The 25,706-nt window shown below is 38.3% G+C and overlaps 1 protein-coding gene across 1 annotated transcript in view; it reads left to right on the top strand.

Moving 5' to 3' along the window:
• The first annotated feature begins 3,199 nt into the window (after nt 1-3,199).
• Nucleotides 3,200-25,706, top strand: part of LOC116258725 (alpha-soluble NSF attachment protein 2-like) — a 45,367-nt gene continuing 22,860 nt past the window's right edge. Inside the window, exons 1-4 of the mRNA XM_031636067.2 lie at nt 3,200-3,566; nt 4,040-4,089; nt 4,202-4,274; nt 5,777-5,856. Of these exons, the coding sequence (XP_031491927.1) occupies nt 3,425-3,566; nt 4,040-4,089; nt 4,202-4,274; nt 5,777-5,856 (345 nt within the window). The 5' untranslated portion in view covers nt 3,200-3,424. The remainder of the gene's footprint in view (nt 3,567-4,039; nt 4,090-4,201; nt 4,275-5,776; nt 5,857-25,706) is intronic.

Genomic DNA, 25,706 nt, shown 5'->3' with positions numbered 1-25,706 from the left:
GATATATTTTAGATCTAAAATATTAGATTACGGATTTCATATATGAGATTTTTGGATCTCGAATCTTAGATCTTGGGCATTAAATTTCAAACTCAAACCTTGAATTTTGGATCACAAATTTTCTCAACCTGATATGATATTTTGTATCTTTATGACATCTCTATTTCAAATTTAGAATAAGAGTCATGCAAAATCTCTTGGATCATGATTACAAGTCTTGAATTCAGATCCAATGTTTTCCTAATAGGACAATGTCCTATATCCTAGTCCTAGTAGAAAATTGACTCCATGCCTGCATGACTTAGTTTTTGCATGCATCACATTTGATTTAAGACATCGATTTGCATTGATTTATGATGATCCATACTTGAACAAACTTCAAATTAATTCCTTCTTGTTCATCAGACCATTCTTGAGATTTACTTAGATTTTGAAACATGCATAATTTCAAAATTAGGGTATGTATGATTTTTTTTTTTAGGTTTTGATTTTGAAGGACATTTAGACTTAAGAAATGAAACATTTTAGTATAGTCTTTAGTCTGATTAGCCTTGGTAAAGGCATCAGGAACGAATAGACCTCGTACTAGTAAGTTGGTTATCATCTCTCAGCGGCCCACACAAGGAAATAAAGGTGAGTATAGGTAATGACATCTCATTTATTGTGGTTTGCATGTAAGGTTGAAAAAATTTACATGGGCATAAGCTGAGGCAAGCTTGAGCTTGGATTAATACCTAAAATACTCAACTCTAGCTCAATTTGATAATAATATTTGGATCTCAACTCAACTCAGTAAGCTCTTTTGTCATTAGCAATATTCAATCAAAACTTTGTGCAAAAAATAGGAGTTTCTATTTCATCTCTCCTGGCCAAGGAAACGAATATAGAAAATGGGGCGACCAACTTCAATACTGATGCACCCAAGAGGGAAAAAAGGACAACTGGAATATTTGCTGAGAGAAGTGGAGAGTTGGAGAGAGAGAGTAATTAATGTCAGCCATTGTTGCTGGTCTTTTACCAAGAAATATTTCGTTCTTTCCTCTTTATCTCTCTTTGCATCTCTGACAGAGAAGTTTAGGTCCAAGGAAAAGACATCTGCACTTGCCAACATTTGAAACATCCAAGGGCATCGAGGAATGGGCCACCAGAGGATGCATGAGTCGAGACAAGCTTTAACAAGTTGACTTCAATGAACTTGAACTTGCTTATAAAAACTCAAATTCAACTTGTTTGTTAAAAGAGCCAACTGGAACTCAGGAGATAGGCTTTTACGAAGTTGAGTTTGAGCTACTCGACTCAATGTTCACCTCTAGGCATGGCCCAGGCTATTGGACGAATGCAAGTCGTGACCTGTACTACTGGGCCATGCCTGATTGAGGTTGGACAATTGTGGCTAGGCCTAGTGGAAAAAGATCGTCTCGATCTGAGTTCTGCTCCAAATTTGTGCATGTATTGTCCTTGTCTCCCTATTCCTAGTCCAGGATATGGGCTAGACTAGGCTTTCAGCATGGCCTGCATCACCTAGGCTCAATGACTGACCTCACCCAAGGTTGTTTTGACTAGCCCCCACTAGCCCGCCTAGGCTTCTTACCTAGCTAGCCTGTAGATAACATGTTACATGCCTTGATTAGCCCTAGCCCCCATCCTTGGACTGCGTATTCCTACCCTAGTCGTGCACCACCTCCCATCCAGAATATTTACCGTAGGTCAGCCCTAAAACTACCTTCTACTTGATCGCTTTCACTTCCATCGAGGCCAATTACTTAGCGCTACATGCACTTTAGATAAGGACCCACTTCCTGGTCATTCCCTTGCATGCAAACCCTGCAGAAGTCCCATGACCTCCCCGGTCCTCAACCTTTGCCAGCCACGCCCGACTGCACTCTTTGAGGGCCCGCTAAAGCACCAATGGTGCTAGCCTTGTTTGGCCACACCCCTCAACCAGCCGTGCTGAACCGCAAGCTCGACCAAAGTAAGGCGTTAGCATTATCTATGCCCCTAAGTGAAAGGTACCAACCGAGCATGCAACCAGGGCAGAGACAGGTGTGGACACTATGTGGCTAATTGCCCACACAAAACAACAAAAAATACTTATTTTCATATTAATACTTCATGGTAATTATTCACGTTTACATATTAATGATCCTTAAAAACTGAAAATTTATTACGAGTACCCTTGGCCGGAAATTTTTGGCTTTGCCTCTGCATGTGGCTGCCAAGCCCAACGGCTCACTAGGCCCGACCTTGGCAACTCCTGGCCCATGGGGTAGTCCCTTTCTCATTCTCAATTCATTCCCCCACTTCTCATGCGTGGTTTCAAAGCATTATTAGTGTACACACAAGCATCTAAAAAATGAGACACACAATTGAACAGCTGGGCATTGTAATTGAGATTTTTTTTTTTGCTCCAGGCTTGTTTGGGCGAGATGTTTGCAATCTCACGTGCCGGAGTGACCTCTTAACCCTAGGATCGTTGGGAGTTCAGGGGCATCACACTGTCTTCATATCCTCATCCGACTCATTTTCTTCATTTTCCACATAATCTTCATCCTCAACTTCATCTTTCTCTTCATGCAAATGCACAATGCATTTTTCACTTCTATTGTACTTTTTCTTTTTTTTTTTCTCTTCCTCCCACCTGAAATTCTCCTCCCATTATAGTTCTATTCACCCATTTCACGGCTCCTGTCACTATTGATGATACCCTACTGGTTCGCTTGGATTAGGCTATAGGGAGTGGAGACACCCAACAAAAAGGTCGTGGTGATTCAAATTTGAAGGGTCGGAGTTCAAGGAAGAATCTGATATTCAAATTCAAATGGTCGAGGGCAAAATCGTTTTTTCAATATTGTCACACTTAGGGCAGTTTCGACTAGGGGTAGAATCATCTTTCATGAGAGAAGGGTAGGCTCGTCCACAGTCAGGGGTCAGGCTTGTGGGTCCCATCTCTTGGGTCCACCATGGGCACATGGCATCAGTTGGGGTACTTTGGTCCCAAGGACCTTGAGATTGAAGCATTGTTGCAATTTAAGGCCATTCCTAGAATGCTTTATTCTCGTTTGCTAGGTCGCTATTGCAACTCAAGGGCTTACACCTAATGCGGTCTCCTTTTTTTTTTACTAGGACTCCAGTCTTCGGGCCAAACATTTATTCTGCTCCGATCCGATCAAAAGCAAATTAAATCGATCGATTCGTTTCACCCGATTGGGGAGGCCCCACGGCCCACGCCTACAGGACCCTTTTCTTCCCCATTGCCGATTTTTTTCCTCCACATTGCGCATTTTTTCCCCTTTTCCTTTCCCTCCTCTCTTGTCGACCATACCGTAACGAGGTGTCCGGCGTGAGCATTTCTCTCCGTCGATCATCCCTCGGCAAACCTTTCGAAGGACCGGAGAACTCAAGGTTCCTGGAGAAACAGAGGCAGATGGGGGACGAATCGAAGGGCGACGATTTGCTGAAGAAGGCGGAGAAGAAGATCAATGGCTGGGGCATTTTTGGGTCCAAGTATGAGGACGCCGCCGAGCTGTTCGACAAGGCCGCCAATCAGTATAAGCTCGCCAAAGCATGTGAGTCCGAATCGTCTCCTTTCTTCCTCCACCTGGGATTTCCCGTGTTTTCTTTTTTCTCTTTTATTTATGGGAGTATTCTTTTTCATGAATTAGCGAAGTTCTCCGTGCTCCATCAAACCTTTTCCTTTTTAGTGATCCTCAGGGAATTTTGATCTTTCTCTTTTTCCGATTTCTATCTTCATTTTCTAATCGGCATGCTCAGGAGAAAGCGAATTTTGATGTTTTTGTTTTTATCTAAAATGGCCGATCAATATTTCCTTCTGCCATCTATATTTTTGTACCTTTATTCTCCGTCTTCAAGAGACGAAAACACATATTCATATGATTCTTTATCCTTCCCTCTCACTGAAATCGTCTTTGGGAAATCAACTTCTAATTTGGTATGGTTATGTTCTCTTTCCGATCGGCTCCTTCTAGTTGTTCTTCTGTCTGTTTTTTTCTCCTCTTATAAATATCTAATGCCATTTCAGGGGATAAAGCTGGAAATACGTACCTCAAATTGGCTGAGTGTCATTTGAAGGTTCTTCGCTTGCTTTCTAGTTTTTAGTTTACTGTGGGATTATGAGAGACTCTCTGGTGCTATACTGCTTAAATCAATCCAATTTATTTATTCATTACTATCTTCTCAACAGATGGACAGCAAGCATGAGGCTGCTTCGGCATGTGTAGATGCGGCAAATTGCTACAAAAAGATTAACACCGCAGGTTTATGCTTCTGCACGCTGTTGAACATGAATTGCTGTTCCCAGCTTTCTTCTTGGTTGCTAAGACATTTTTTTCGCCTTCCTCTTAGGAGAATTTACAACAACGTGTCTCCCTTTTCCTTTCTAATAAGCTTTTAGAAGAAACTAATGGGTGTTTTTGCATGATAGTCTGGAAGGAAGAGATCATGTTTGAGATATATTGGTCTTAGTCAAATTTTTCTTTAACTTTGTACTTGTTATCCCATACACGGTTTTGTTTCTCATAGTTTTGCACCACGGCACCTGCATTTTTTTAAAGGTGCACTCGCAAAAATACTAGAGAAGGATAGAAAAGGGTGGCAGGTAGTTGACCATGATAGATATCTATGCTTTGCCTTAAGGAGGAGAGATGCAATATTTTTCTGAAATATGCTGGATTACTTTGTAATTTTTGACTAATCTCTATTTAAGAAGATATTAGGGTTGACGAAAGGATCTTTTGCTAGTTTCTCTTTGTCATTCTCAACAATTACAATCAGAGTCTTATCTTACAGTTTACTACATGTTCCTATTTACTTTTATTTTAACTTTTTCAGGCACACATATGCCCAGGCTCAAGCTTTTTTAGAATGCTCCTCTTGTATCCTTACTGCTTTTGTAAGCATTTACTGATCAATTCAATTCATTGTCACAAATATTGTTCTTGGGTTTTTAACGGCAAGATTTTTCTCTGGTTTTTAATAGCAAAGTTGTTTTTTTCGAGAAAATCTTGGGAAAAACTTAAAAATAAAAAATTAGGTATAAATGAAATAAATGAGAAACTAATAGGAAAACATAAGTAAAACTATATAACAGTGATAAAAGGAATGTTTTGATGATAATAAAAAATGATGAAAATAATTTAGTTGAAGTTTATATTTGAATCCATGATAATATGAATGCTAAAAAATAGAAAAATGAAAAAATTTGAGAAAAATCGCGAAAAAAACGTGATAAATATTTTTTTCCTTTTTTTTTTTCAAAATATCATGGTTTTTTTTCTCTTTTTTTTTCGTTTTTCTTATTTTTTATGTTAATATCACAATATTTTTTAAAATATCAAGTGTTTATCTTTTGTATTGTGCCTTAGTGCACATTGTGAGATTCTGATGCTCATTGGCCTTAATGCGACTATCTAGGTTGTTTTGGGGCTGATGCTGGCCTTTATTGAGGTTTTCTACAGCCAAGCACTTAGGATTACCTAAATATTTAGATCGAAAGCAATTAGCTTGTAATCAGACATGGGTACTCGGTGGATTCAGTGAGAAAATCTCATGTAGAGTATTCAAATTTTATTACTAAATGACTGTGAATTCTGATTAAGTGGACTGTAATTCAAATAATTCGTCTTTGGCTCCTTGCTTATTGCCACTTAATGCTTTTGATTAGATGGTTCATACTTTTGGATTATGAACTGGAGTTGTTAACCTCCTTTTCACCCAGAACTGGAGTTTCTCTCTAATTTGTGATCTTTCTTATCTGCAGATGCAATCCAATGTTACGATGCTGCAGTCAGCCATTTTATGGAGATTGGTAGACTTAATATGGCAGCAAGATACTGCAAGGTATTCAGAATACGACTTTGGTATGGAAATTGGTGTAGCGTACTTAAAATTTGAGTTTTTGTTTTCATGTGTTTATCACATTTTTCTTAGATTTTATGTAAGTACTTCTGCATAATGCAAACACACACACACACACACACACATATATATATAAAAGAACTGAAATCCTTAGGCCATCTTGAGCTCCATCCAATCCAGCCGCCTGGTGCAATGGCACTGGTTAGTGTGCTGTGAAAGGCCGGAGGATTTCTCCATCCAAACCCGGACGGAGAAATCCAATCCACAATATATATATATATATATATATATATATATATATATATATATATACTATATTTATATATATATATGTATATTATCTTTTGTAAGCTCTTAGTTTCCTCTTGTATTTTTGTATATTTTTTCTGTTATTATTTCCACATCATAAGAAGCATGTACTGATGAAGGCCCTAGCCGTTGGAATGCCCTATGTCTGTTTCAGCTGAAAGAAATAAGTACAAAAACAATATACAAAAATACAAGAGGAAAATAAGAGTTTACAAAAGAGAAAAGAATACAAGGAACTCTTGATCTGTCTGTAGTGCCTTATTGTAGTTTCCTTCCTTGAGGCTCTCTTCTTGGGATTACTGATATAGATTTGTATCTATCTATGTCACATGGGTGCGGGTACGGTATCGGTTCGGGTAGGCAGTAGAGGTTCGGACACGGCAATTTTGAAAATTGTGGGTTCAACAAATTTTATAAATTCTCAAAAATGATAAAATGAAAAAAAAAACCATTAATAGTTCATACTTGTAATCCTATAAAAAATTTACAAACAAAACATTGTTTATCACAAACAAAACATTATTTATCATAAGAATACTATCATTATCATCATTCTAGCTATTCCAAGTCGATGCCCCATCGCCCATCTCGTCCTCCTCTTCTTCCATTGCCTCAAGCACATTAGAAGTTGTTAATGGAACAGAAGGTTCTTCGAATATTGACTTAACAGCTTCAACTGCATTGCCTTCTTCTAAGTTAAAGTCCTCAACATTCACGTCCCATTTTTTTAGTTTCTCTTTCTCTAGAAGACAAAAAGCAAATTGTAATTATTACTGAATAAGAAGAGAAAGATCTAAATCAATAAATCATGGAAAGATGTACAGTTTTACAATTCAATCTTCAAATAAAAACATCCTCAAATCTAAAAAACGAAAACCCCCAAATCAAGGAAATGAAACCCTAAGTTATAATAGAAAAAAGAAAAAAAAAACTCCTTCCTGGCTGCCGCCGGACATTGTTGTGGGTCATCGGATATCGTTGCCGCCCCCAGTCATTGCTGTTTTAGACAAGGGTTGAAGAAAACGCACGTAGATCGAGCTCTGCTAAAGAGCTCGACTTGTGTTTTGTAAGTTAAAGGAAACAATTTTATGGTTTGGAACAGGTCCGACCCGGACCTAATCCAACCCGTACCTAGTAGCGTAGCCATACATGGTTCCACATACCCATGTACTGAAGCGGATGCATGGGGCAATCCCACATACCCGTGTCACATAGGTATCTATATTTGTAAGCAATATTGTCCCTGGTGTATCATATCTTGGTCGGGCCGACCTATATGTTGTCTCGGAAATGTACGGTAACGTATCATAAAATTGATTTTTTAATTAAAAAAACACTAAAAAAGTAAAAAATAAGGAAAAACATTTAAAAAAGCAGAAAAATCCAAAACAATGTATTTCATATAAAAAAAACTCAATACACATAAAAAACATTAATGATTCATCATTCATCATTCATAAACCATAGGTAACATATTAAAACATCCATGATCGATCACAAGTTTCAAGAGCATCTATCACATATGAGTTTAGGCTTTAGACTTTAGAGTGTCATTTTGTCTAGTAAACTACATCACGAGTTCATCAAATCAATGGTTTCTTCCTCAAAACAGCAATTTTTTAGAGAAACCAGCAAAATGTCTCCCTCTCACAGTCTTTAGTGAAGTTTAGAGAGAGAGTCCCAGTTTAAAAGAATGACGCAAAAGGGGCCTTGGGGTCCTTTTTCAAATTTTAACCTTGTATCCTAAGATACAGGTGTATCGTATGATACACCTCCCCCTATCGTACAATACACCCGATACAGGCACGATACGCAGGCGTATTGCGTATCGAGTCTGTATCATCTAAGGTTTCTTCACCTAGAAGAGACATATCGTACGATATGCGTCCGTATCACACGATATGGATGGCACTGTTTGTAAGCGTTTACGTGGTATCAAAGCATAGTTTGATTTTTGCCTTATTCTTCCAAGCTGTTGATGTATTGTAAAATTGTGTTTTTGCCGCCTTGAAGATTGGTTGCCTCTTAGTGTCGTTGAAAGATTTTTTTCATCTATGTTGCTGGATATCGTGGATGTGTTGGATCAGCTGTTAGTAGGCCTGGGCATCGGGCCGGGCCGGGTAAGGGCCGGGCCGATCCGGCCTGACGGGCCACTCAGCCCGGCCCTCGGCCCGGCCGGCCTGACGGGCCGCTCAGCCCAACCCGGACCCGGCCCGGGTCGCCCTCCTGGCCCATTTCCCCCGCTCTCCTGTCGCGCTCTGATGGAGACGGAGGAGGAGGGGGAGGGAGAGGGAGAGAGAGGAGGAGGGGGAGGGAGAGGGAGAGAGAGGAGGAGGGGGAGGGAGAGGGAGAGAGAGAGGGGGAGCAGAGAGGGAGAGGGAGAGGGAGAGGGAGAGGGTAAGTGGAGAGGGAGGGGGAGCGGGAGCAGAGAGGGAGAGGGGGAACGGGAGGGGAGGGGAGAGGGAGAGGGAGAGTGGGAACAGGAGCAGAGAGGGAGAGGGGGAACGGGAGGGGAGGGGAGGGGAGAGGGAGAGTGGGAATAGGAGCAGAGAGGGAGAGGGGGAACGGGAGCAGAGCTGCAAAGAGGGAGAGGGGGAGCAGGAGCAGAGAGAGAGAGGGAGAGGGGAGAGGGAGAGGGGGAACGGGAGGGGAGGGGAGGGGAAGGGAGGGGAGAGGGAGAGGGAGAGTGGGAACAGGAGCAGAGAGGGAGAGGGGGAACGGGAGCAGAGCTGCAGAGAGGGGGAGCAGGAGCAGAGAGGGAGAGGGAGAGGGGGAGCGGAAGCAGGAGCAGAGAGGGAGAGGGAGAGGGAGAGGGGGAGATGGGGAGCGGGAGCAGAGAGGGAGAGGGAGAGGGAGAGAGGGGGAGCGGGAGCAGAGAGGGAGAAAGGGGGGGGGGGGGGGTTGAGCATGGAGTCGGGCCGGGCCGGCCTATCGGGCTGGTTTCTTGGCGCTTTTATAAAATTTTATTGCTGTTTTTTGGCGGTCGAGCTGAATTAAAAAACTGCTGGTGCTGGGTGTTAACCATCTAGACGTATTCCTCATGGGCGATAAAATATCTTCAGTTCCCCTATATAAACTCTTTAAGGCCAATGATGTTTGATGGGCTAGAGTTGTGAAACACTTGATTAGAAGTAAAAAGATTGTGGAGACTTGTTGATGCTTCAAAAAGGGAACCTCAATCAATTTTCACTCAAATATCTGAGCGAAAAACATGTGAACTAGAAGGATCCAACGCATAAAGTGATAGTTGAATATGAGAAAAAATGGGAGGGCCAGAAAGTAGGCTATGTAACACGGGTACTGTTCCTTTTGGAGCAGTACCCACACCGTACCAGTACGTAGGCCTGGGCAACGGGCCGGGCCGGCCCGATTGCGGCCGGGCTTGGGCCGGGAATTTCCCGACCCAGCAGCGGCCCAGCCCGTTTACATTAAAAATATATATTTTTAATTTTTTTTGTTTTAAAGATATATATTTAATATTATTAAATATATTTTATATTTTAAAAAATTATTTTATAATTAAAAAAAATAATTTTTAAATTCAAATGGGCCGCGGGCCGAGACCCGGGCTATCGGGCCGGCCCGGCCCGGCCCGGCTCGATGCCCACCCTTACCAGTATGGGTACGAGTGCCTGTTGACTGTGCCGTGCATGGTCAATGTACCTGAGGTCGAATCCGACCATTTTTCGGACTTGATCAAAGTTGACCAAGTCCAATTTCGACCTTTTTTGGTTTTTAACGTGATTTACAATTTAACGCGGTTTACATTTTTCACGTTAAAAATATCGTAACCATTAAGCCTCGACGGTTCTTCTTCACCTCGCCTTCACCAAGACTGACGACATGAGGCGATTCTCCACTCCAGCGAACGGCAAGCAGCGAACTGCGAACGGCAAGAGGCGAGCGTCGAACGGCGAAGATAAAGGTTTTTAGGGTTTTCCGATGCAGCTTTTGGTTTCATCTGTTGAAAATCTCGTTTGTTTTGTGAAGATCGAGCTTCTTTCTTCATTTTTTGTGCTTCCTTTTTCTGTTTTGTGCCTTTGTAATCATTCTTGACCAGTTAATGGTCATGCCTGTGTCTTGAAAATATCCCTCCTCTCGTTTCTTCGTCGGCCCTTCTCAAAGGTATGGCTGCAAACCTGAATCTTCCTTCGTCAGCTTTATTATTAAGGAGATTGACGCGTTTTCTTACCTTCACTTTCTATTGGGTTCTTTGTAGGGTTTTAAGGGTTTTAACAGACGAGATTTAGCATTTCAGTTGATTTCTTAGTTCCTGAACTTGGCTAAATGCGCTTTTCTGTTTTTTATTCAGTTTTTAATGTCATTCCTTTCCCTTTTCTTGCTTTTCTTGGTTTTGTTCTTTCTTTGCCTGGTTTCATTTGTGGTTCCTCTTTTCTCGTAATGCTTAACATGGAATTTATTGGCCACAGCGGCACTTTTTGATAGTTGTAGATAGAACCTGCTGTGCGTCTTCGGTCTAATAACCAGTTGTGTGCTGCAATTTTGTCCCGTGAGAACAGGGTCATGTTTGAAATCGTTGCTTTTGTGTCCTTTTGTATATTGCAGATCGTTGCAACTGAATTTCTTGGACTTCTGGTTTTCCCCTTCCTCAAAACTTTCTTCCAATAACACTATTTCCATTTTCCATCTGTTTGTAATTTTTTGATATATATATATATATATATATATGTGTGTGTGTGTGTGTGTGTGTGTGTGTACTGCTGTACCCCCACACCCCAAGTTTTTTGAAAATGGTCTGTACCCGCACGGGCAACACCCATGTGACTTAGAAAGTAAGTTATCATGTCCTGCCCCAAATTTTTACTCCATTTTTTTTTTGAAATGCACAACAGATATAGAATTTTAGCGATAGACTCAATGATACTATTCAAATACATAAAGCATTGACCGAAAAATAGGCTTTTCCGTTTTCACTATATACAAAACATATATACAAGTGCTCTTACAAGGTCGACACCTGGTCCTATTGACATGTTTCCACAAAATTACAATAAAATCAAAAAAGAAAAACTTAAATTGCAGATGACGCGCTAGCACAACACTCTCTCCTAGTGGAATGTGGGTTGCGCTAGCCAATCCGATTGCTGTCCTGGCTAGCTGCATCTCAGCGCTTCAAAGCCGTAGTTTGCTGGGTTTAGATGGCAGCATCGTCGGTGGCGCCGCTGACTCTGGATCCACCGAGTAAGGAACATCATCAATCCCGGTGGCGTCTTTATCCGCTGAGTTGGGTCCACTCCCAGTTCGTTCTCTTCTTTCTTTCGTCACGATCAAAATAATTCACAACAGAAGGCTAAGTGTCTAGAGTATGATGGATAACTATCAAATTCAATAACCCCCTAGGATTGTGTGTGCATTACAATAGGATTCAGTGGCACTATACTACCTTGCAACATAAAACTTTCTTGTCACAATTTATGTGACGTTAGAACTCTTCACACTGATCCTACGTATACTGGAGCAAATTCATTAGTGCGATACAATTTCACATAATTGTTAGCCATCATGATGATTTCATAACAAAACTGGGTTTCACACAAATCTACTGGCCGCAATACACTTGATTCATCATTCATTGGATCACAATACACTCCATCAATAATTCATTTGATCTTGTGATTTATGGAAGTGTTACCCTCTCACCTAGTCAAGTTTCGGTGCAATCAAAGTATGGTCAAGCATGCATATTTAGTGCCAATAATTCAGTCATACACATTGTCATTTGACTATGACACACATTCGGTGCCAATGATTTAGTTGCATGTGTTGTCATCCCAACTACACTAGACCACCTTGCGCAGACTCTTTCTGTATCATAGGAGCATAGCACACATTCACCCAAGGGTTTAATAAGTCTACACCTTAAGTTGCACAACCCAAGTTGTAGTTAGGTAAATTTTATTTTTTAAGGCTCTAGACTTTCCATTTGGATGACCTTATCGGTTTTTACCCATGCCACATTATGGTCTTCTTATATTTCCATTTTTTTTAGCCTTTGTGGGTGCAACACTGAGGTGTGAGTGCATCATATGCAGCCCATTGGATGGGAGAAAGCCCTTGTAATGGATTGAATCAATCAAAATCTTGTCAGACTACAATGAAGAAGCACTCTACTTGTGACCAAACCAAGAGTGGAGAAGCTCGACCTCCCTAGGACATCCTACTCAAGAAGGCTGGAATGCTTTGTTCTTTACATATAGTATAATATGATTCTTCGAGGCCTTTCACCACCTACCCTTTGAGCAGGCTATCCAATGGGAAAATTTAGCCTTTCTTTTGATTGAAGGAAGGGGAGGGATGGAAAGGAAAGGAAAGGAAAGAGAAGGAAAAGAATTATTATGAAAGCTTCTCGATAGAAAGGAAAAAAATGAAAAGAAAATGTTTAAAATCATGTTTGTTTAGGTTATATAATGGAAAGGAAAGGAGAAAATTAAGTTGGTTTATAATAATGCCCCCAATACTCTATAACTAATATAATATACTTAAATTTGTATCACATAACTAATATAATATATGTATTTTTTATTAAATAGGTACCACCCTAAAAAAATGACAATTTATTTTTCAAATGTTTAATTTCTAAAATCTTTCCTCCATTTTTTTTTTTAAATTTTTTTACCATGTACGATCCACCTACATTGATAGGCGATTTTCCAGTGTCCATAAATATACACATATATGTTTATATTTATATGCATAGGTGATGCATTATGGTTATCTTAGTTAAATTGTATCATTTCTCCCATGAAAATTACATGGGAAAAGTAATGATCTACATTGGCATATCACAAGAACAATTCATGTCGAAGTATAGATCATCGATTTATAGTGCGCAAAAATTACAAACCAAAATATTGAAACCAATTCACTATGTGTATTATTTTTCAGACAGTAAAACGGTCGACGAAGGCCATTATGGACAAGAATTGAAGCTCCCATACTTTCAATGCATGCTTTTTCTCATTTAAATGCTTGAACTTATTAGTTTCATTATCATAGCCAGTGTTGTACGTATCGTACGATACGGGGCCGTATCGTACGATACGTATCGTATCGTTTACAAAATACGATACGATGCACCCCTTGTATCGTAAATGGGGGTGTATCGTACCTGTATCGTACGATACGTGCGATACGGGCCCCCGTATCGTACGATACGTGCGATACGGGCCCCCGTATCGTACGATACGGTGCGATACGGGCTGATTTCTAAAAAGGGGGCTTGAACCCCATTTTTTCGAGTTTTTTTTTTATAAAAACCCACCCCTAATTCATTTCTAATCTATAGATTGTACCGCCTTAGAGCGAAATCATCGATTTCCATTGTGAAATCATCGATTTTCACCGTGAAATCATCTATTAAACCATGGATTTGTGCATGGGTGGCTGATTCCCATTGGGAGGAAAGGGGTTTTTCAAAACCATGAAGATGAAGATGAAAAAGAATGATATTGTTATGAATTTTGATGTCTATGAAGTATGAATGATGAACCGTGAACGCGTAAGTTTATAACATTTAGCAAAATAATAAGTCTATCATTATCTAAAAGACTAAAACATGTTTTCTATGAAGAATTTATTATTTTTAATTTTTTCTGATTTTTTTTCTGATTTTTTCGATTTTTTTTAATTTTTTCTGATTTATTATTATTATTTTTTAAAAATTTACGATACGGTTACGATACGTTACGATACGGCGTATCTTAAAGCCCGACCGATACGGCTTACGATACGCGTTTTACAACATTGATCATAGCTGCCAATGCCTGTCACCCTTTTTGTTTTGTTCTTCTCGAGCTCACTGCGAATGCCCTGTTCTTCTTTTTCTGCCAGCTGCAGACATATATCGTTATGTATTTATATGCACTTTTAGTGCATAAATACACATACTTTTGGCATGACATAGCCAAGTATGCATGCATGCTTGCCCCTATTTCTAAACAACAGCCAAACAATTGACATTTCAATCTAAAAATTGTCAAATATTACATATCACAAGCAATGTTGTAAACGGTGTAGCATATTGCGTATCGGTCAGCCTGACCTATATGTCTTATCGTAACGTATCGTAAACGTAGCGTAGCGTATCGTAAAATTATTTTTTTTGATTTAAAAAATCATTAAAAAATAAAAAAAAATCATAAAATTGAAGAAAATTCCAAAAAAATGAACAGTAAATCAGAAAAAAATCAAGAAAAATGTATTCAATATAGATAAAAAAACATCATAAATAAGGAAGAAAGGAACATTCATGTATATCAACAACACATTCAGAAATAAGAAATTCAAAAGAATATAATAAGCATCCATCACCATTTTAGACTTGAAAATTTTATAGATTACATCACAATTCATAAGTTCAAAATATGTAGTTATCTTCTTTCATGATTCAACTATAATCCTCTTCATTTTTTATGAATCCTTAGTGATTTTTTATGAAAATGGGCAAAATCTCTCCCTCTCACGTCTCTTGGAATATTTGGAAACAAGGAAAGGGGGAGAGAGAGAGAGAGAGGAGTGTAGGATTTGAAATATAATGCAAAAATGCATTTTTTCCCGTATCGTACAATACGGGGGTGTATCGCCCGTATTGTACCGATACACGAGCAAATCGTGTATCGTTAGCTTATCGCATAGGTTTTTTAGGCCTATACGATACAGATAACATTGATCACAAGTTCATTACTTGGATCCTTACATATGTTGACACTACAACAATGAGTCAAAAGTGCTAAGCACAACTATACAAATTGGGCTTGGGAGTTTTTTGAAAAGAAGCTCATACTATGAAGGGCATTGCACATATGTGCAATATTCAAGGCAAGATTGCTACTGTCTAACAAAGAGATATAACCGTCAAAGAGTACTTTAGCAAAGTAGAACAACTTTGGAATGATTAGTCTATGGTTATACCTGATTAGGTTGATGCTAGAGACATAACCTTGAGAGAAAAGTAAATCCAAAAGGAAAAGTCATATTAAATTCATTATTAGATTGGAGTCTGGGTTTAAAGGAGTCAAAACTTCACTACTTCATAGATGTAAGGTTCCTTCTATTAGTGAGACCATTGTGGAAAACAAATGGAAGAAAGTAGATTAATTTTTTCTGGGGGAGATGATGATAGTATTATTGTTACATCCTGCCACAATTCTTATATAAACCTATGTAGACCTCTCCATTTTGATAGAGCTAGTGAAGAGAATGGGAAGATAATTTGTTTAGAAGGCAAGAACTATGGTTGACATCGACAAATTGGTGATTGCACTCCAACCCAAACTTATGGATGTTGTCCAACCTTTTTCCAAAGGATCTGCTGCACCAACCTTGGTAGCCAAGGTTGCCTCTATTTGATCCGGTATGTATTCTTGGATATTTGATTGGGAGGCATCATTTCATATGATCCCTCCTAGTTCATTGCTCTTTGTACACATTAATGAGAAATTTCGTCCTTTTGTAAAAACTGCAGATGAAATCTTTTTTTCCATTGAAATGTTGCAAATTCAATTTTTTGTGACCAATCTTTTGACTTGAAGGTTTTCAAAGTATCATAATTTAGATGCATTCACGGACTCGATCTAAATATTTTTTTGGTCTTTCAAGTTGCCAACCACGATCATGATATATTTTTTCACAAAATAATATTTGGATACCAGAATATCTTTTCAGGAAGACAATTAGGGAAGGTTCTAAGAGAGGTTCGTTGATTTGTTCGACCTTTTTGAACCTTCTTGTACTTTCACTTAGAAAAATGTTAATATTTGTCATCAAATATTGGAACATACCAGTTTTGTGCCTTGGGAAGAGATTATGTATCTCTTGTATGAAAGAAATGTTTAAAGGAGATTTTATTTGTAATGATTGTATTAAAGCAAAAGTGAAATTTTTAGTATCACACATAGCATACCTTAAGAGAGTGTCACCAAATGAATATACCTTCAAGTCGTTGAGCTTGAAGTCCATCTTGCAATACGTGCCGCCAGCACTTAGATTCGGCACTTTCAGCAGCTTCCGACACTAAAACCAATTTATTACCAGCACATTTAAAGTCCACCACTGATGTAGACCAATCCATCAAACAATTGGTGAGCACTTTGGCCACCAATTAGAAACCAAACTTCAATATGTGAGCAGCAATAGGATCAGCACTAACCAGCGCTTTGATACTATCTAAACAGACCTAGAGCAGCATGAAAAATCAATAGAACAATTGCTAGGCAGATGTCACAATGTTCACCATAATTACTCGCATGGAAGAACTCTTCAAAAGAGTAAAAACAAAACTGGATTATTGAGTAGAAAAACCTCTAGGACCAGGCTAAAAAGCCTTGCCAAAAATACTTGGGAAATCAATCCCTTATTTATACATTAATACATGAGGTTGTCTTTGCTCTGCTGGAATATAGCTGGAGGATTGCAATTCAAATTTTCAAATTTTGTCCCTGTCCAGCAAACGCTGGATGAGGATTCTGCTCGTTGGAGGTTGATTCTAGAATGAGTATCACAGGATCCTTGTCCCACCCATATAGGGGTGTGATGAGGATATAGGAAACATTTTTTTGACCGTTGCAGGATGCTGCAACTTCAAGCATTCGATGATGCAATGTCAGGTGTTCGACACTGCAACATCAGGTGCAGGGGCTGCTTTAGCAACCCCCTGTGATATTGAAAAAAAAGTAGAAAAATCCCATCGCAATTCCTACTGTAGCAGCCTTGTTGCCGATGAAAATAAAAAATGAAAAACCAGCAACATTCTTTTCGATGTCAACCAAAAAAAAAAAGAAAAAAAAAACGGACTGAAACCCTCGATGAAGAGAGTTTCAACGAAGAGGGTTTCAATTGACTGAGACCCTCCATATCAAGGGTTCGACTGCTGGAAACCCTCGATGCAGCGGTTTCAGTGCCTGAAACCCTTTGTGTTGATGGTTTGTCAATTGAAACCCTCTGTATTGAGGGTTTTAGGCAACTGAAACCCTCTATGTTGAGGGTCAGGGAAGGAAACCCTCTGTGTTGAGGGTTTGGTCACCTAAAAACCTCGACACAGAGGGTTTAAGCATCATGGGTTAGAGAGAGAGAGAGAAAGAGAAACAAAAACAGACATTGAACGAGGATTGTGATGGTCAATGTTTTTTTCAGTGTCAAAAAATAAAAGCAAAAAAACTATGACAAAACCCACCTGTGAACGCATTGGGTTTTCTCCTTAGAGGCTTTAGTGACTCCACTGTCCATTTTGTTAGGCTCCAATTGCTGGTTGCTGGAGCAAGTTCAGTTTCACGAGAGAGAGAGAGAGATGAAGAAAAAAAAACGTCCAACTTGTATTTATACCCGTTTTCTCAAATTTTCATTTCAGCCACATGATTTTCCATGAATTTTCAAAACGATTAATTATGATTTAAAAAAAAAGTTACCCTGACGCCCTACAACTTTTTCTCAAATGCCAGAAAAAGGTCACATTCCGATGGTTCAAAAATCTCTCAATCGCGCTCATCAAACAATGTAACTTCATTCCTAATTTTCTCATCCACCTAAAATAACCACTATGATTTGGAAAATGGCATCATGATCCCAATTCCATTATTTCCAGAATCAAGATTCTGGAATTTGCATACCAGAATCCTGATTCTGGGGGAGCAAACACTACCCAACAGAAGAAGGTAAGGAGCTAATTCCAACAGCTAAAAAAAAAGTGGCCATTAGAACTAGCCCATGGCTAGCTCAGGTCAGCTGAGTCGCCAGCTGAACCAAAAACAAAACAAAGAAATATAAAAGGAGAAATAAAAATATATAAAAAGCCTATGTACATTATGTATATATATGATTCTATATATACTGATCATATATCAAATACAAATATTATGACATATAATATAGATACAAATATATAAATAAATGTACTTAAATGATTTCTAACACAGTGATTGTAAATCAGGCCCAAAACTTAGGCAAATACTTCAAGAATATCACTCTTGAATCTGTTAGAATTTAAATATTAGACATTATGTAAGTATACATATGTTTCATATATGATTTGTATATATGAATATCTATGGATGCATAGGTGTTATGTATTTTATTTTATTTGCTTCCTTTTCGTTTTTATGTATTTTTTATTTCTTTTCTTTTTCTATTTTTACCTTTTCCTTTTTTGTAAAAGGGAACTAGCTGTTGGACCAGCTTCCAACGGCTAGATTTCTAGCCGTTGGAGCTGGCCCAACAGCCAACTCCTCCTTCTTCTCTCCCTTTCATTGTACTATATATATGGGACTGTTGTCCCTTGTTTGGTTAAGGCTTTTAGGCCTCTCTTGTGTATTCTTCTCTTGAGATTAATAGATTTGGTATCTTCTCCTCAAGTTTGAGGTTTGGTTGTGTATTACCTATTGAAGTTGTTGGGATCTTCAAGAGTGTATCTCTTGAAGCATTTGTATTCTCAAGATCAGGCCTGATTTACATGGTATCAGAGCCTCGTTTTGGCTCTTTGTGTTGCTGTCTTTCAAGCTTGGAAGATCCAATTATTACTCTTTCCTTGGAGCTGTGAAGCACTCCAAGTGTTCGATATATTGTTGGCTGAAATTTGACACAAGAAGGTGCTGTTATTTTGCGGGCCTCTTTTGGTGATATTTGTGACGGGATAAAGCTCCCTTGGTGGTGAAGATTGTGGCAGTCCTTGACGCGTCGAAAGCTTCATTTTTGTGTGGCTGTTTTTCATCCTAGCACTACCTCAACGTCTCTTTTACAAGGTACACATTATGGATGAAAGAACTTCCTCTACTCCTCTTCCCAAATTAACTTCATCAAATTATGTTTCTTGGGCAAAAACTATGGAACATTTTATTAGAAGTAAAGGCCTATGGGGACTCGTTGATGGGTCAAAAAGTAAACCTCAATTAGTCCTCACCAAGACCATAGATGGTAAAGCTCAAGAACTAGATGGAGTTGAAAAAGACAAGACTATGAATGAATATGAGAGAAAATGGGAAGAGTGGAAGATAGGACACCACAAGATTATCACTTGGATTATTGCTTGTGTTGATACTACAACCATGGGCCAAATAGCAAAACATAATTTTGCTCATGAAGCTTGGGAATTCCTCAAGAAAACCCACACTATGAAGGATGTGGCCTACATGTGCAATCTTCAAATGAAGATTGCAAGTCTCCAACAAGGAGACAAGACCATTAAAGAATATGTTGGAGAAATGGAGCAATTATGGGACGAACTTGCTCTATTTGAACCCGAATGGTATGATCCAAGAGACATTGGAGTTAGAGAAAAACAAATCCAAAGGGAGAAATTTTATAAATTTATTCTTGGTCTTAGATCGGAATATGATGGAGTCAAAACTTCCTTGCTCCATAGGCATAAAGTGCCATCTATGAACGAAGCCATAGCGGAACTTCAAATGGAGGAGAATAGACTCAATTTTTCAAAAGACAAGAGTGAAAGTGTTCTTGCTACCTCAAGACCCGGTGCTCATATGAGAACTTATAGGCCTCCTCACTTTAATCGAAACTATGAGCATAGCAATAATGGCAACAAGAAGATTATATGTTTCCATTGTCAAGAAGAAGGACATACCAAACTTAGATGTCCTAAATTGAGGAGATTTGATAAAAAGACAAGTGTGGCTGGGACAATGTATGAAGAAAACAATCGATTTGACCTAGACAAACTTGTAAGTGCCCTCCAACCAAAGCTTATTGATGCTCTTCAACCGCTTTTCAAAGGAGGAGGGACTTCTCCAATCTCCGGAGCAACCGTGGCATCTACATCATCAAGTAAGTACTCTTGGATTCTTGATTCCGGAGCTTCATTTCATATGACCCCTTGTAATTCTTTGCTTACCGAATGCACTAAGGAAGAATCGTGTCCATTTGTTAAAACCGCCGATGGAACTCCTCTTGAAATCAAATGTGTTGGGAATATTGATCAAAATTTTAATTCAAAAGTTTTTAAAATACCAAAAGTTAGATTTATTCCCAAACTTAACTTAAATCTCTTGTCGGTTTCTCAAATAACAAATCATGGATGCGATATTGTCTTCTCACAAAATAAATTTTTGATACAGGACCATCTTTCCAAGAAGACGATTGGGGAAGGTTCTAGGAAAAATGATCTCTACTATGTTGACTATTTGGATCTTTCCAACCCTACTTGCAATATAGTCAAGAAGAGTGACATTCAAGTTTGGCATCAAAGACTTGGGCATTCAAGTTTAGGAAAAATGTCTTGTATCCCTTTTTTGGAAGAGAAATGTAAAGAAATGATCTCTTGTGATGATTGTATTAAAGCCAAAATTAAGGCTTTAACTTTTGGAAATAGAAATTTTGTTGCAAAAGCACCTTTTGAATTAGTGCATTCGGATGTATGGGGTCCCGCTCCTATTATGTCTAAAGGTGGTTTGCTTTATTATGTCATTTTTGTGGATGATTACTCTCGATATGCTTGGGTTTACTTTCTTAAACGCAAATCCGAAGTCCTTATGAATTTTAAAAACTTTTACAACATGATCAAAACTAAATTTGATGCAAACCTTAAAATTTTTAGAAGTGATTCCGGGGGAGAATTCATTTCCAATGAATTTGAAGAATTCCTAAAAGAAAAGGGAGTTATACACCAAAAGTCTTGTCCCAAAACCCCCCAACAAAATGGAGTCGCCGAAAGAAAACATAGACATATTCTTGAAACAACAAGAGCTCTTCTTATATCAAAAAATGTTCCAAAAAATTTTTGGGCTGAAGCAATTTTAACATCCATTTACTTGATTAATAGAATGCCCTCTAAAGTTTTAGAAAATATTTCACCTTTTCAAAAACTTTTTAACTTGGAGCCAACTTATAAAAGATTCAAAGTCTTTGGTTGCAAATGTTTCATTTTAAATGACAAAAATGATAAACTTTCATCTAGGGCTATTCAATGTGTCTTTATTGGCTATTCCGAAACTCAAAAAGGGTATAGATGCTATGATATTGAAAAAGATAAGGTGTATGTTTCAAGAAATGTGATATTTTTAGAAGAAGAAAATGGCTTTAATGAAAATAAACCCAAGCATGAAGATGACTATTCTTTTTTATGGATAAATGATGATGATGTTGATAGTGATGATGATGTTTTGCCTTCTTCACATAATGATGCTCAAAATGAGGTTGAGAATACTCCTTTTGATAGATCTTCACCAAGAAGTGATGGATCACCAAGAGAAGTTATAGTTTATAAGAGAAGGTCTCAACAAAACATCCAAGAGTCTCAACCTACTCTTAGGAGATCTCAAAGAGATTCTCATCCACCTCAAAAATTTGTTTCCTATGAGTCTTTTTCCCCAAAACATAGAGCTTGCTTATTAGCTATTCACTCTTATGTTGAACCTTCATCCTATCTTGAAGCCAAAACTAACCCACATTGGATTGAAGCAATGAACAATGAACTTAGAGCCCTTGAAGACAATAAAACTTGGGACATTGTGTCTCTTCCTATAGGGAAAAGGACAATAGGATGTAGGTGGGTTTACAAAGTCAAGACTAGAAGTGATGGATCACTTGAAAGGTATAAAGCTAGACTTGTTGCCAAAGGATATGCCCAAGAATATGGGATTGATTACGAAGAAACCTTCGCCCCTGTTGCTCGTATGACCTCTGTTAGAGCTCTTATTGCCATTGCCTCCATTAAACAATGGTCTATATATCAATTGGATGTCAAAAATGCTTTTTTGAATGGCTACTTAAATGAAGAGGTATACATGGATTCACCCCCTGGGCTTGATTTACCTCAAGGAAAAGTTCTTTATCTTAGAAAGGCATTATATGGCTTGAAACAAGCTCCAAAAGCTTGGTTTGACATGTTTAGCAATGTTATGTTCAAACAAGGTTTTAAATCATGCTATTCTGACACTGCTATGTTTGTTAAAAATACTGCTATAGGTATAATTGTGTTACTTTTATATGTAGATGATATGATTATTACAGGTAATGATGCCAACGGAATTATGCAGGTAAAAGACTTTCTAAAGAATGAATTTGAAATGACTGATTTGGGTAAACTAACATATTTTCTTGGTATTGAAGTAGCTTATAGTAGAAGAGGATACTTACTCTCACAAATGAAGTTTGCCAATGACATTATAAGCAGATCAGGTATCACTGATGACAAGGTGGTAGACACTCCTGAAGCCTTAGGAGTAAAGATGAAGATTGATGATGGAGAAATTTTAGAAAATCCCACTCCATTTCGTCAATTGGTTGGAGCTCTCACATATCTATCCATTACAAGGCCTGACATATCACATGCGGTACATGTCATAAGTCAGTTTCAACAAAGACCCACTTCTGTACACATGGGAGCCGCATTGAGGATTGTTCGATATGTCAAACACACAATCACTAAAGGACTTTTTCTATCATCCTCATCAAACTTGAATATGATTGCCTATACTGATGCTGATCGGGGTGGAGATCCTAATAACAGGCATTCCACCACCGGCTTTTGTGTTTTTCTAGGTGACTCTCTTATTTCGTGGAGGTGCAAAAAACAAAATAAAGTCTCTCTATCATCAACTGAAGCAGAATATCGTGCCATGGCCACCACCACCATGGAGATTGTGTGGTTAAAAAGCTTATTGAAGGACATTGGAATTGACTTAAATGAAGCAACCAAGCTCTGCTGCGACAATAAAAGTGCCATCTACATTGCTAGCAATCATACTTTTCATGAAAGGACGAAGCATATTGAAATGGATTGTCACTATGTGAGAGAAGAATATCTTAGCCGAACAATCGATATATCCTTTGTCCCTTCCGAATATCAACTTGGAGATTTCTTCACCAAAGCACTTGCTTCAGCACGTTTTCAGTTTCTTCTTGGCAAACTTTCGGTGATCACACCGTAAGTTTGAGGGGGGGTGTTAGAATTTAAATATTAGACATTATGTAAGTATACATATGTTTCATATATGATTTGTATATATGAATATCTATGTATGCATAGGTGTTATGTATTTTATTTTATTTGCTTCCTTTTCGTTTTTATGTATTTTTTATTTCTTTTCTTTTTTTATTTTTACCTTTTCCTTTTTTGTAAAAGGGAACTAGCTGTTGGACCAGCTTCCAACGGCTAGATTTCTAGCCGTTGGAGCTGGCCCAACAGCCAACTCCTCCTTCTTCTCTCCCTTTCATTGTACTATATATATGGGACTGTTGTCCCTTGTTTGGTTAAGGCTTTTAGGCCTCTCTTGTGTATTCTTCTCTTGAGATTAATAGATTTGGTATCTTCTCCTCAAGTTTGAGGTTTGGTTGTGTATTACCTATTGAAGTTGTTGGGATCTTCAAGAGATACGTGTATCTCTTGAAGCATTTGTATTCTCAAGATCAGGCCTGATTTACAGAATCTCCCACTAACTCAACAAGGCAATACACAAGAGTCCTCTAACAAGAGGATAAAGAAAACATGTATTTATCTTCAACAATAATACAAGAAGTGGCTTAACAAGCCATAGGTTAAAGAGAGGGGAGCCTACACTATATATAGAGGAGAGAACAAAAGAAAGAGGAGAGCCAACCGTTGGGACTAGTCCCCTTTAGGGAATAAGGATAAAGAAAAGGGGGGAAAAGGGGAAAATAAAAACATAAGTATCCTAATATCCAAATATATATATATATATATGTATACATATAAGACATATATTAAATAACTAATATATGTAATATATATATATAAATATATATATATATATATATATAGATACATTTAGAATGCATACAATCTAATATTCTAACACCCCCCCTCAAACTTATGGTGTGATAACCAAAAGTTTGCTAAGGAGAAAATTAAATCTGGCAGTGGCAAGAGCCTTTGTGAAGAAGTCGCCTAGTTGATATTCAGAAGAGACATAGGAGAGATCAATGTTCTTTTGAAGGAATTCTTCACGAACATAATGACAGTCCATCTCTATATGCTTCGTTCTTTCGTGGAATGTGTGATTACTAGCAATATAAATTGCACTTTTGTTGTCACAACAAAGCTTGACCGGATCCTTGATATGAATTCCCATATCTTTCAGCAAGATCTTCAGCCACACTATCTCCATTGTTGTAGTTGCCATCGCACGATACTCAGCTTCTGTTGATGATAGTGACACCTTATGTTGTTTCTTGCATCGCCAGGAAATTAAGGAATCACCTAAAAACACACAAAAACCAGTGGTGGAGTGCTTATTATTGGGATCTCCACCCCAATCAGCATCTGTATAAGCAACTAACTCTAATGTAGAAGAAGAAGACAAAAATAGTCCTTTGTTGATAGTATTTTTCACATAACGGACAATCCGCATTGCCGCTCCCATGTGCACTGAGGTGGGTCTTTCTTGAAATTGGCTTATCACATGTACGGCATGAGCAATGTCAAGTCTGGTGATGGAGAGAAAAGAGAGAGCGCCAACTATTTGCCGAAAAGGAGTGGGATTCTCCAATATCTCTCCATCATCAATTTTCATTTTTACTCCCAGTGCTTCTGGAGTATCCACAACTTTGTCATCTGAGATACCTGTTCTGTCAACTAATTCACTGGCAAACTTCATTTGAGAAAGAAGGTAACCCTGTTTGCTATAAGCAACTTCAATTCCAAGAAAATAAGTTAGTCTTCTCAAATCAGTCATTTGAAAGCATTTGTTAAGAAAATGTTTTACCTCTATAATCCCTTCATCATCACTCCCAGTAATAACCATATCATCAACATACAATAATAAAACAATTACACCTACGGAGGTGGTTTTTACAAACATGGCAGTATCAGAGTAGCAAGATTGAAAACCTTGATTAAACATGACACTACTAAACTTGTCAAACCAGGCCTTGGGAGCTTGTTTCAAACCATAAAGGGCTTTCTTAAGTCGTAAAACTTTGTTTTGAGGTAGATCAAAACCAGGAGGAGCACTCATGAAAACTTCTTCCTGTAGGTGACCATTTAGGAAAGCATTTTTAACATCCATTTGAAAAATAGTCCAATGTTTAACAGAAGCAATGACAATAAGAGTTCTCACAGAAGTCATGCGAGCAACAGGAGCAAAGGTTTCTTCATAATCAATCCCATATTCTTGAGCATATCCCTTGGCAACAAGTCTGGCCTTATATTTTTCTAAAGTTCCATCACTTCTAGTTTTGATTTTATAGATCCATCTACAACCAATAGTCTTTTTCCCCATTGGTAGAGACACAATATCCCAAGTCTTATTGCTTTCAAGAGCTTTAAGTTCAAGATCCATGGATTCAATCCAATTGGGATCTTCCTTAGCTTCAAGGTAAGAAGATGGCTCATAAAAAGAGTGATGAGCCATAATACAAGTTCGAAATTTTGGGGAAAAAGACTCATAAGAGATAAATTTTTGAGGAGGTCTAGTGTGCCTTTGGGATCTCCTAGGAAGAGATTGATTAGTTTCTTGATTTTGAGGATCTCTTCTTCTATAAACTAAGATCTCTTTTGGAGGAATGATATTAGTAGAATTATCATTGTTGACCTCTTT

Source organism: Nymphaea colorata, chromosome 8 (assembly GCF_008831285.2).
Source record: "Nymphaea colorata isolate Beijing-Zhang1983 chromosome 8, ASM883128v2, whole genome shotgun sequence".
Classification (NCBI taxonomy): domain Eukaryota; kingdom Viridiplantae; phylum Streptophyta; class Magnoliopsida; order Nymphaeales; family Nymphaeaceae; genus Nymphaea; species Nymphaea colorata.
The sequence above is the reverse complement of the archived record's forward strand: the minus strand, read 5'-3'. Positions and strand labels throughout refer to the sequence as shown.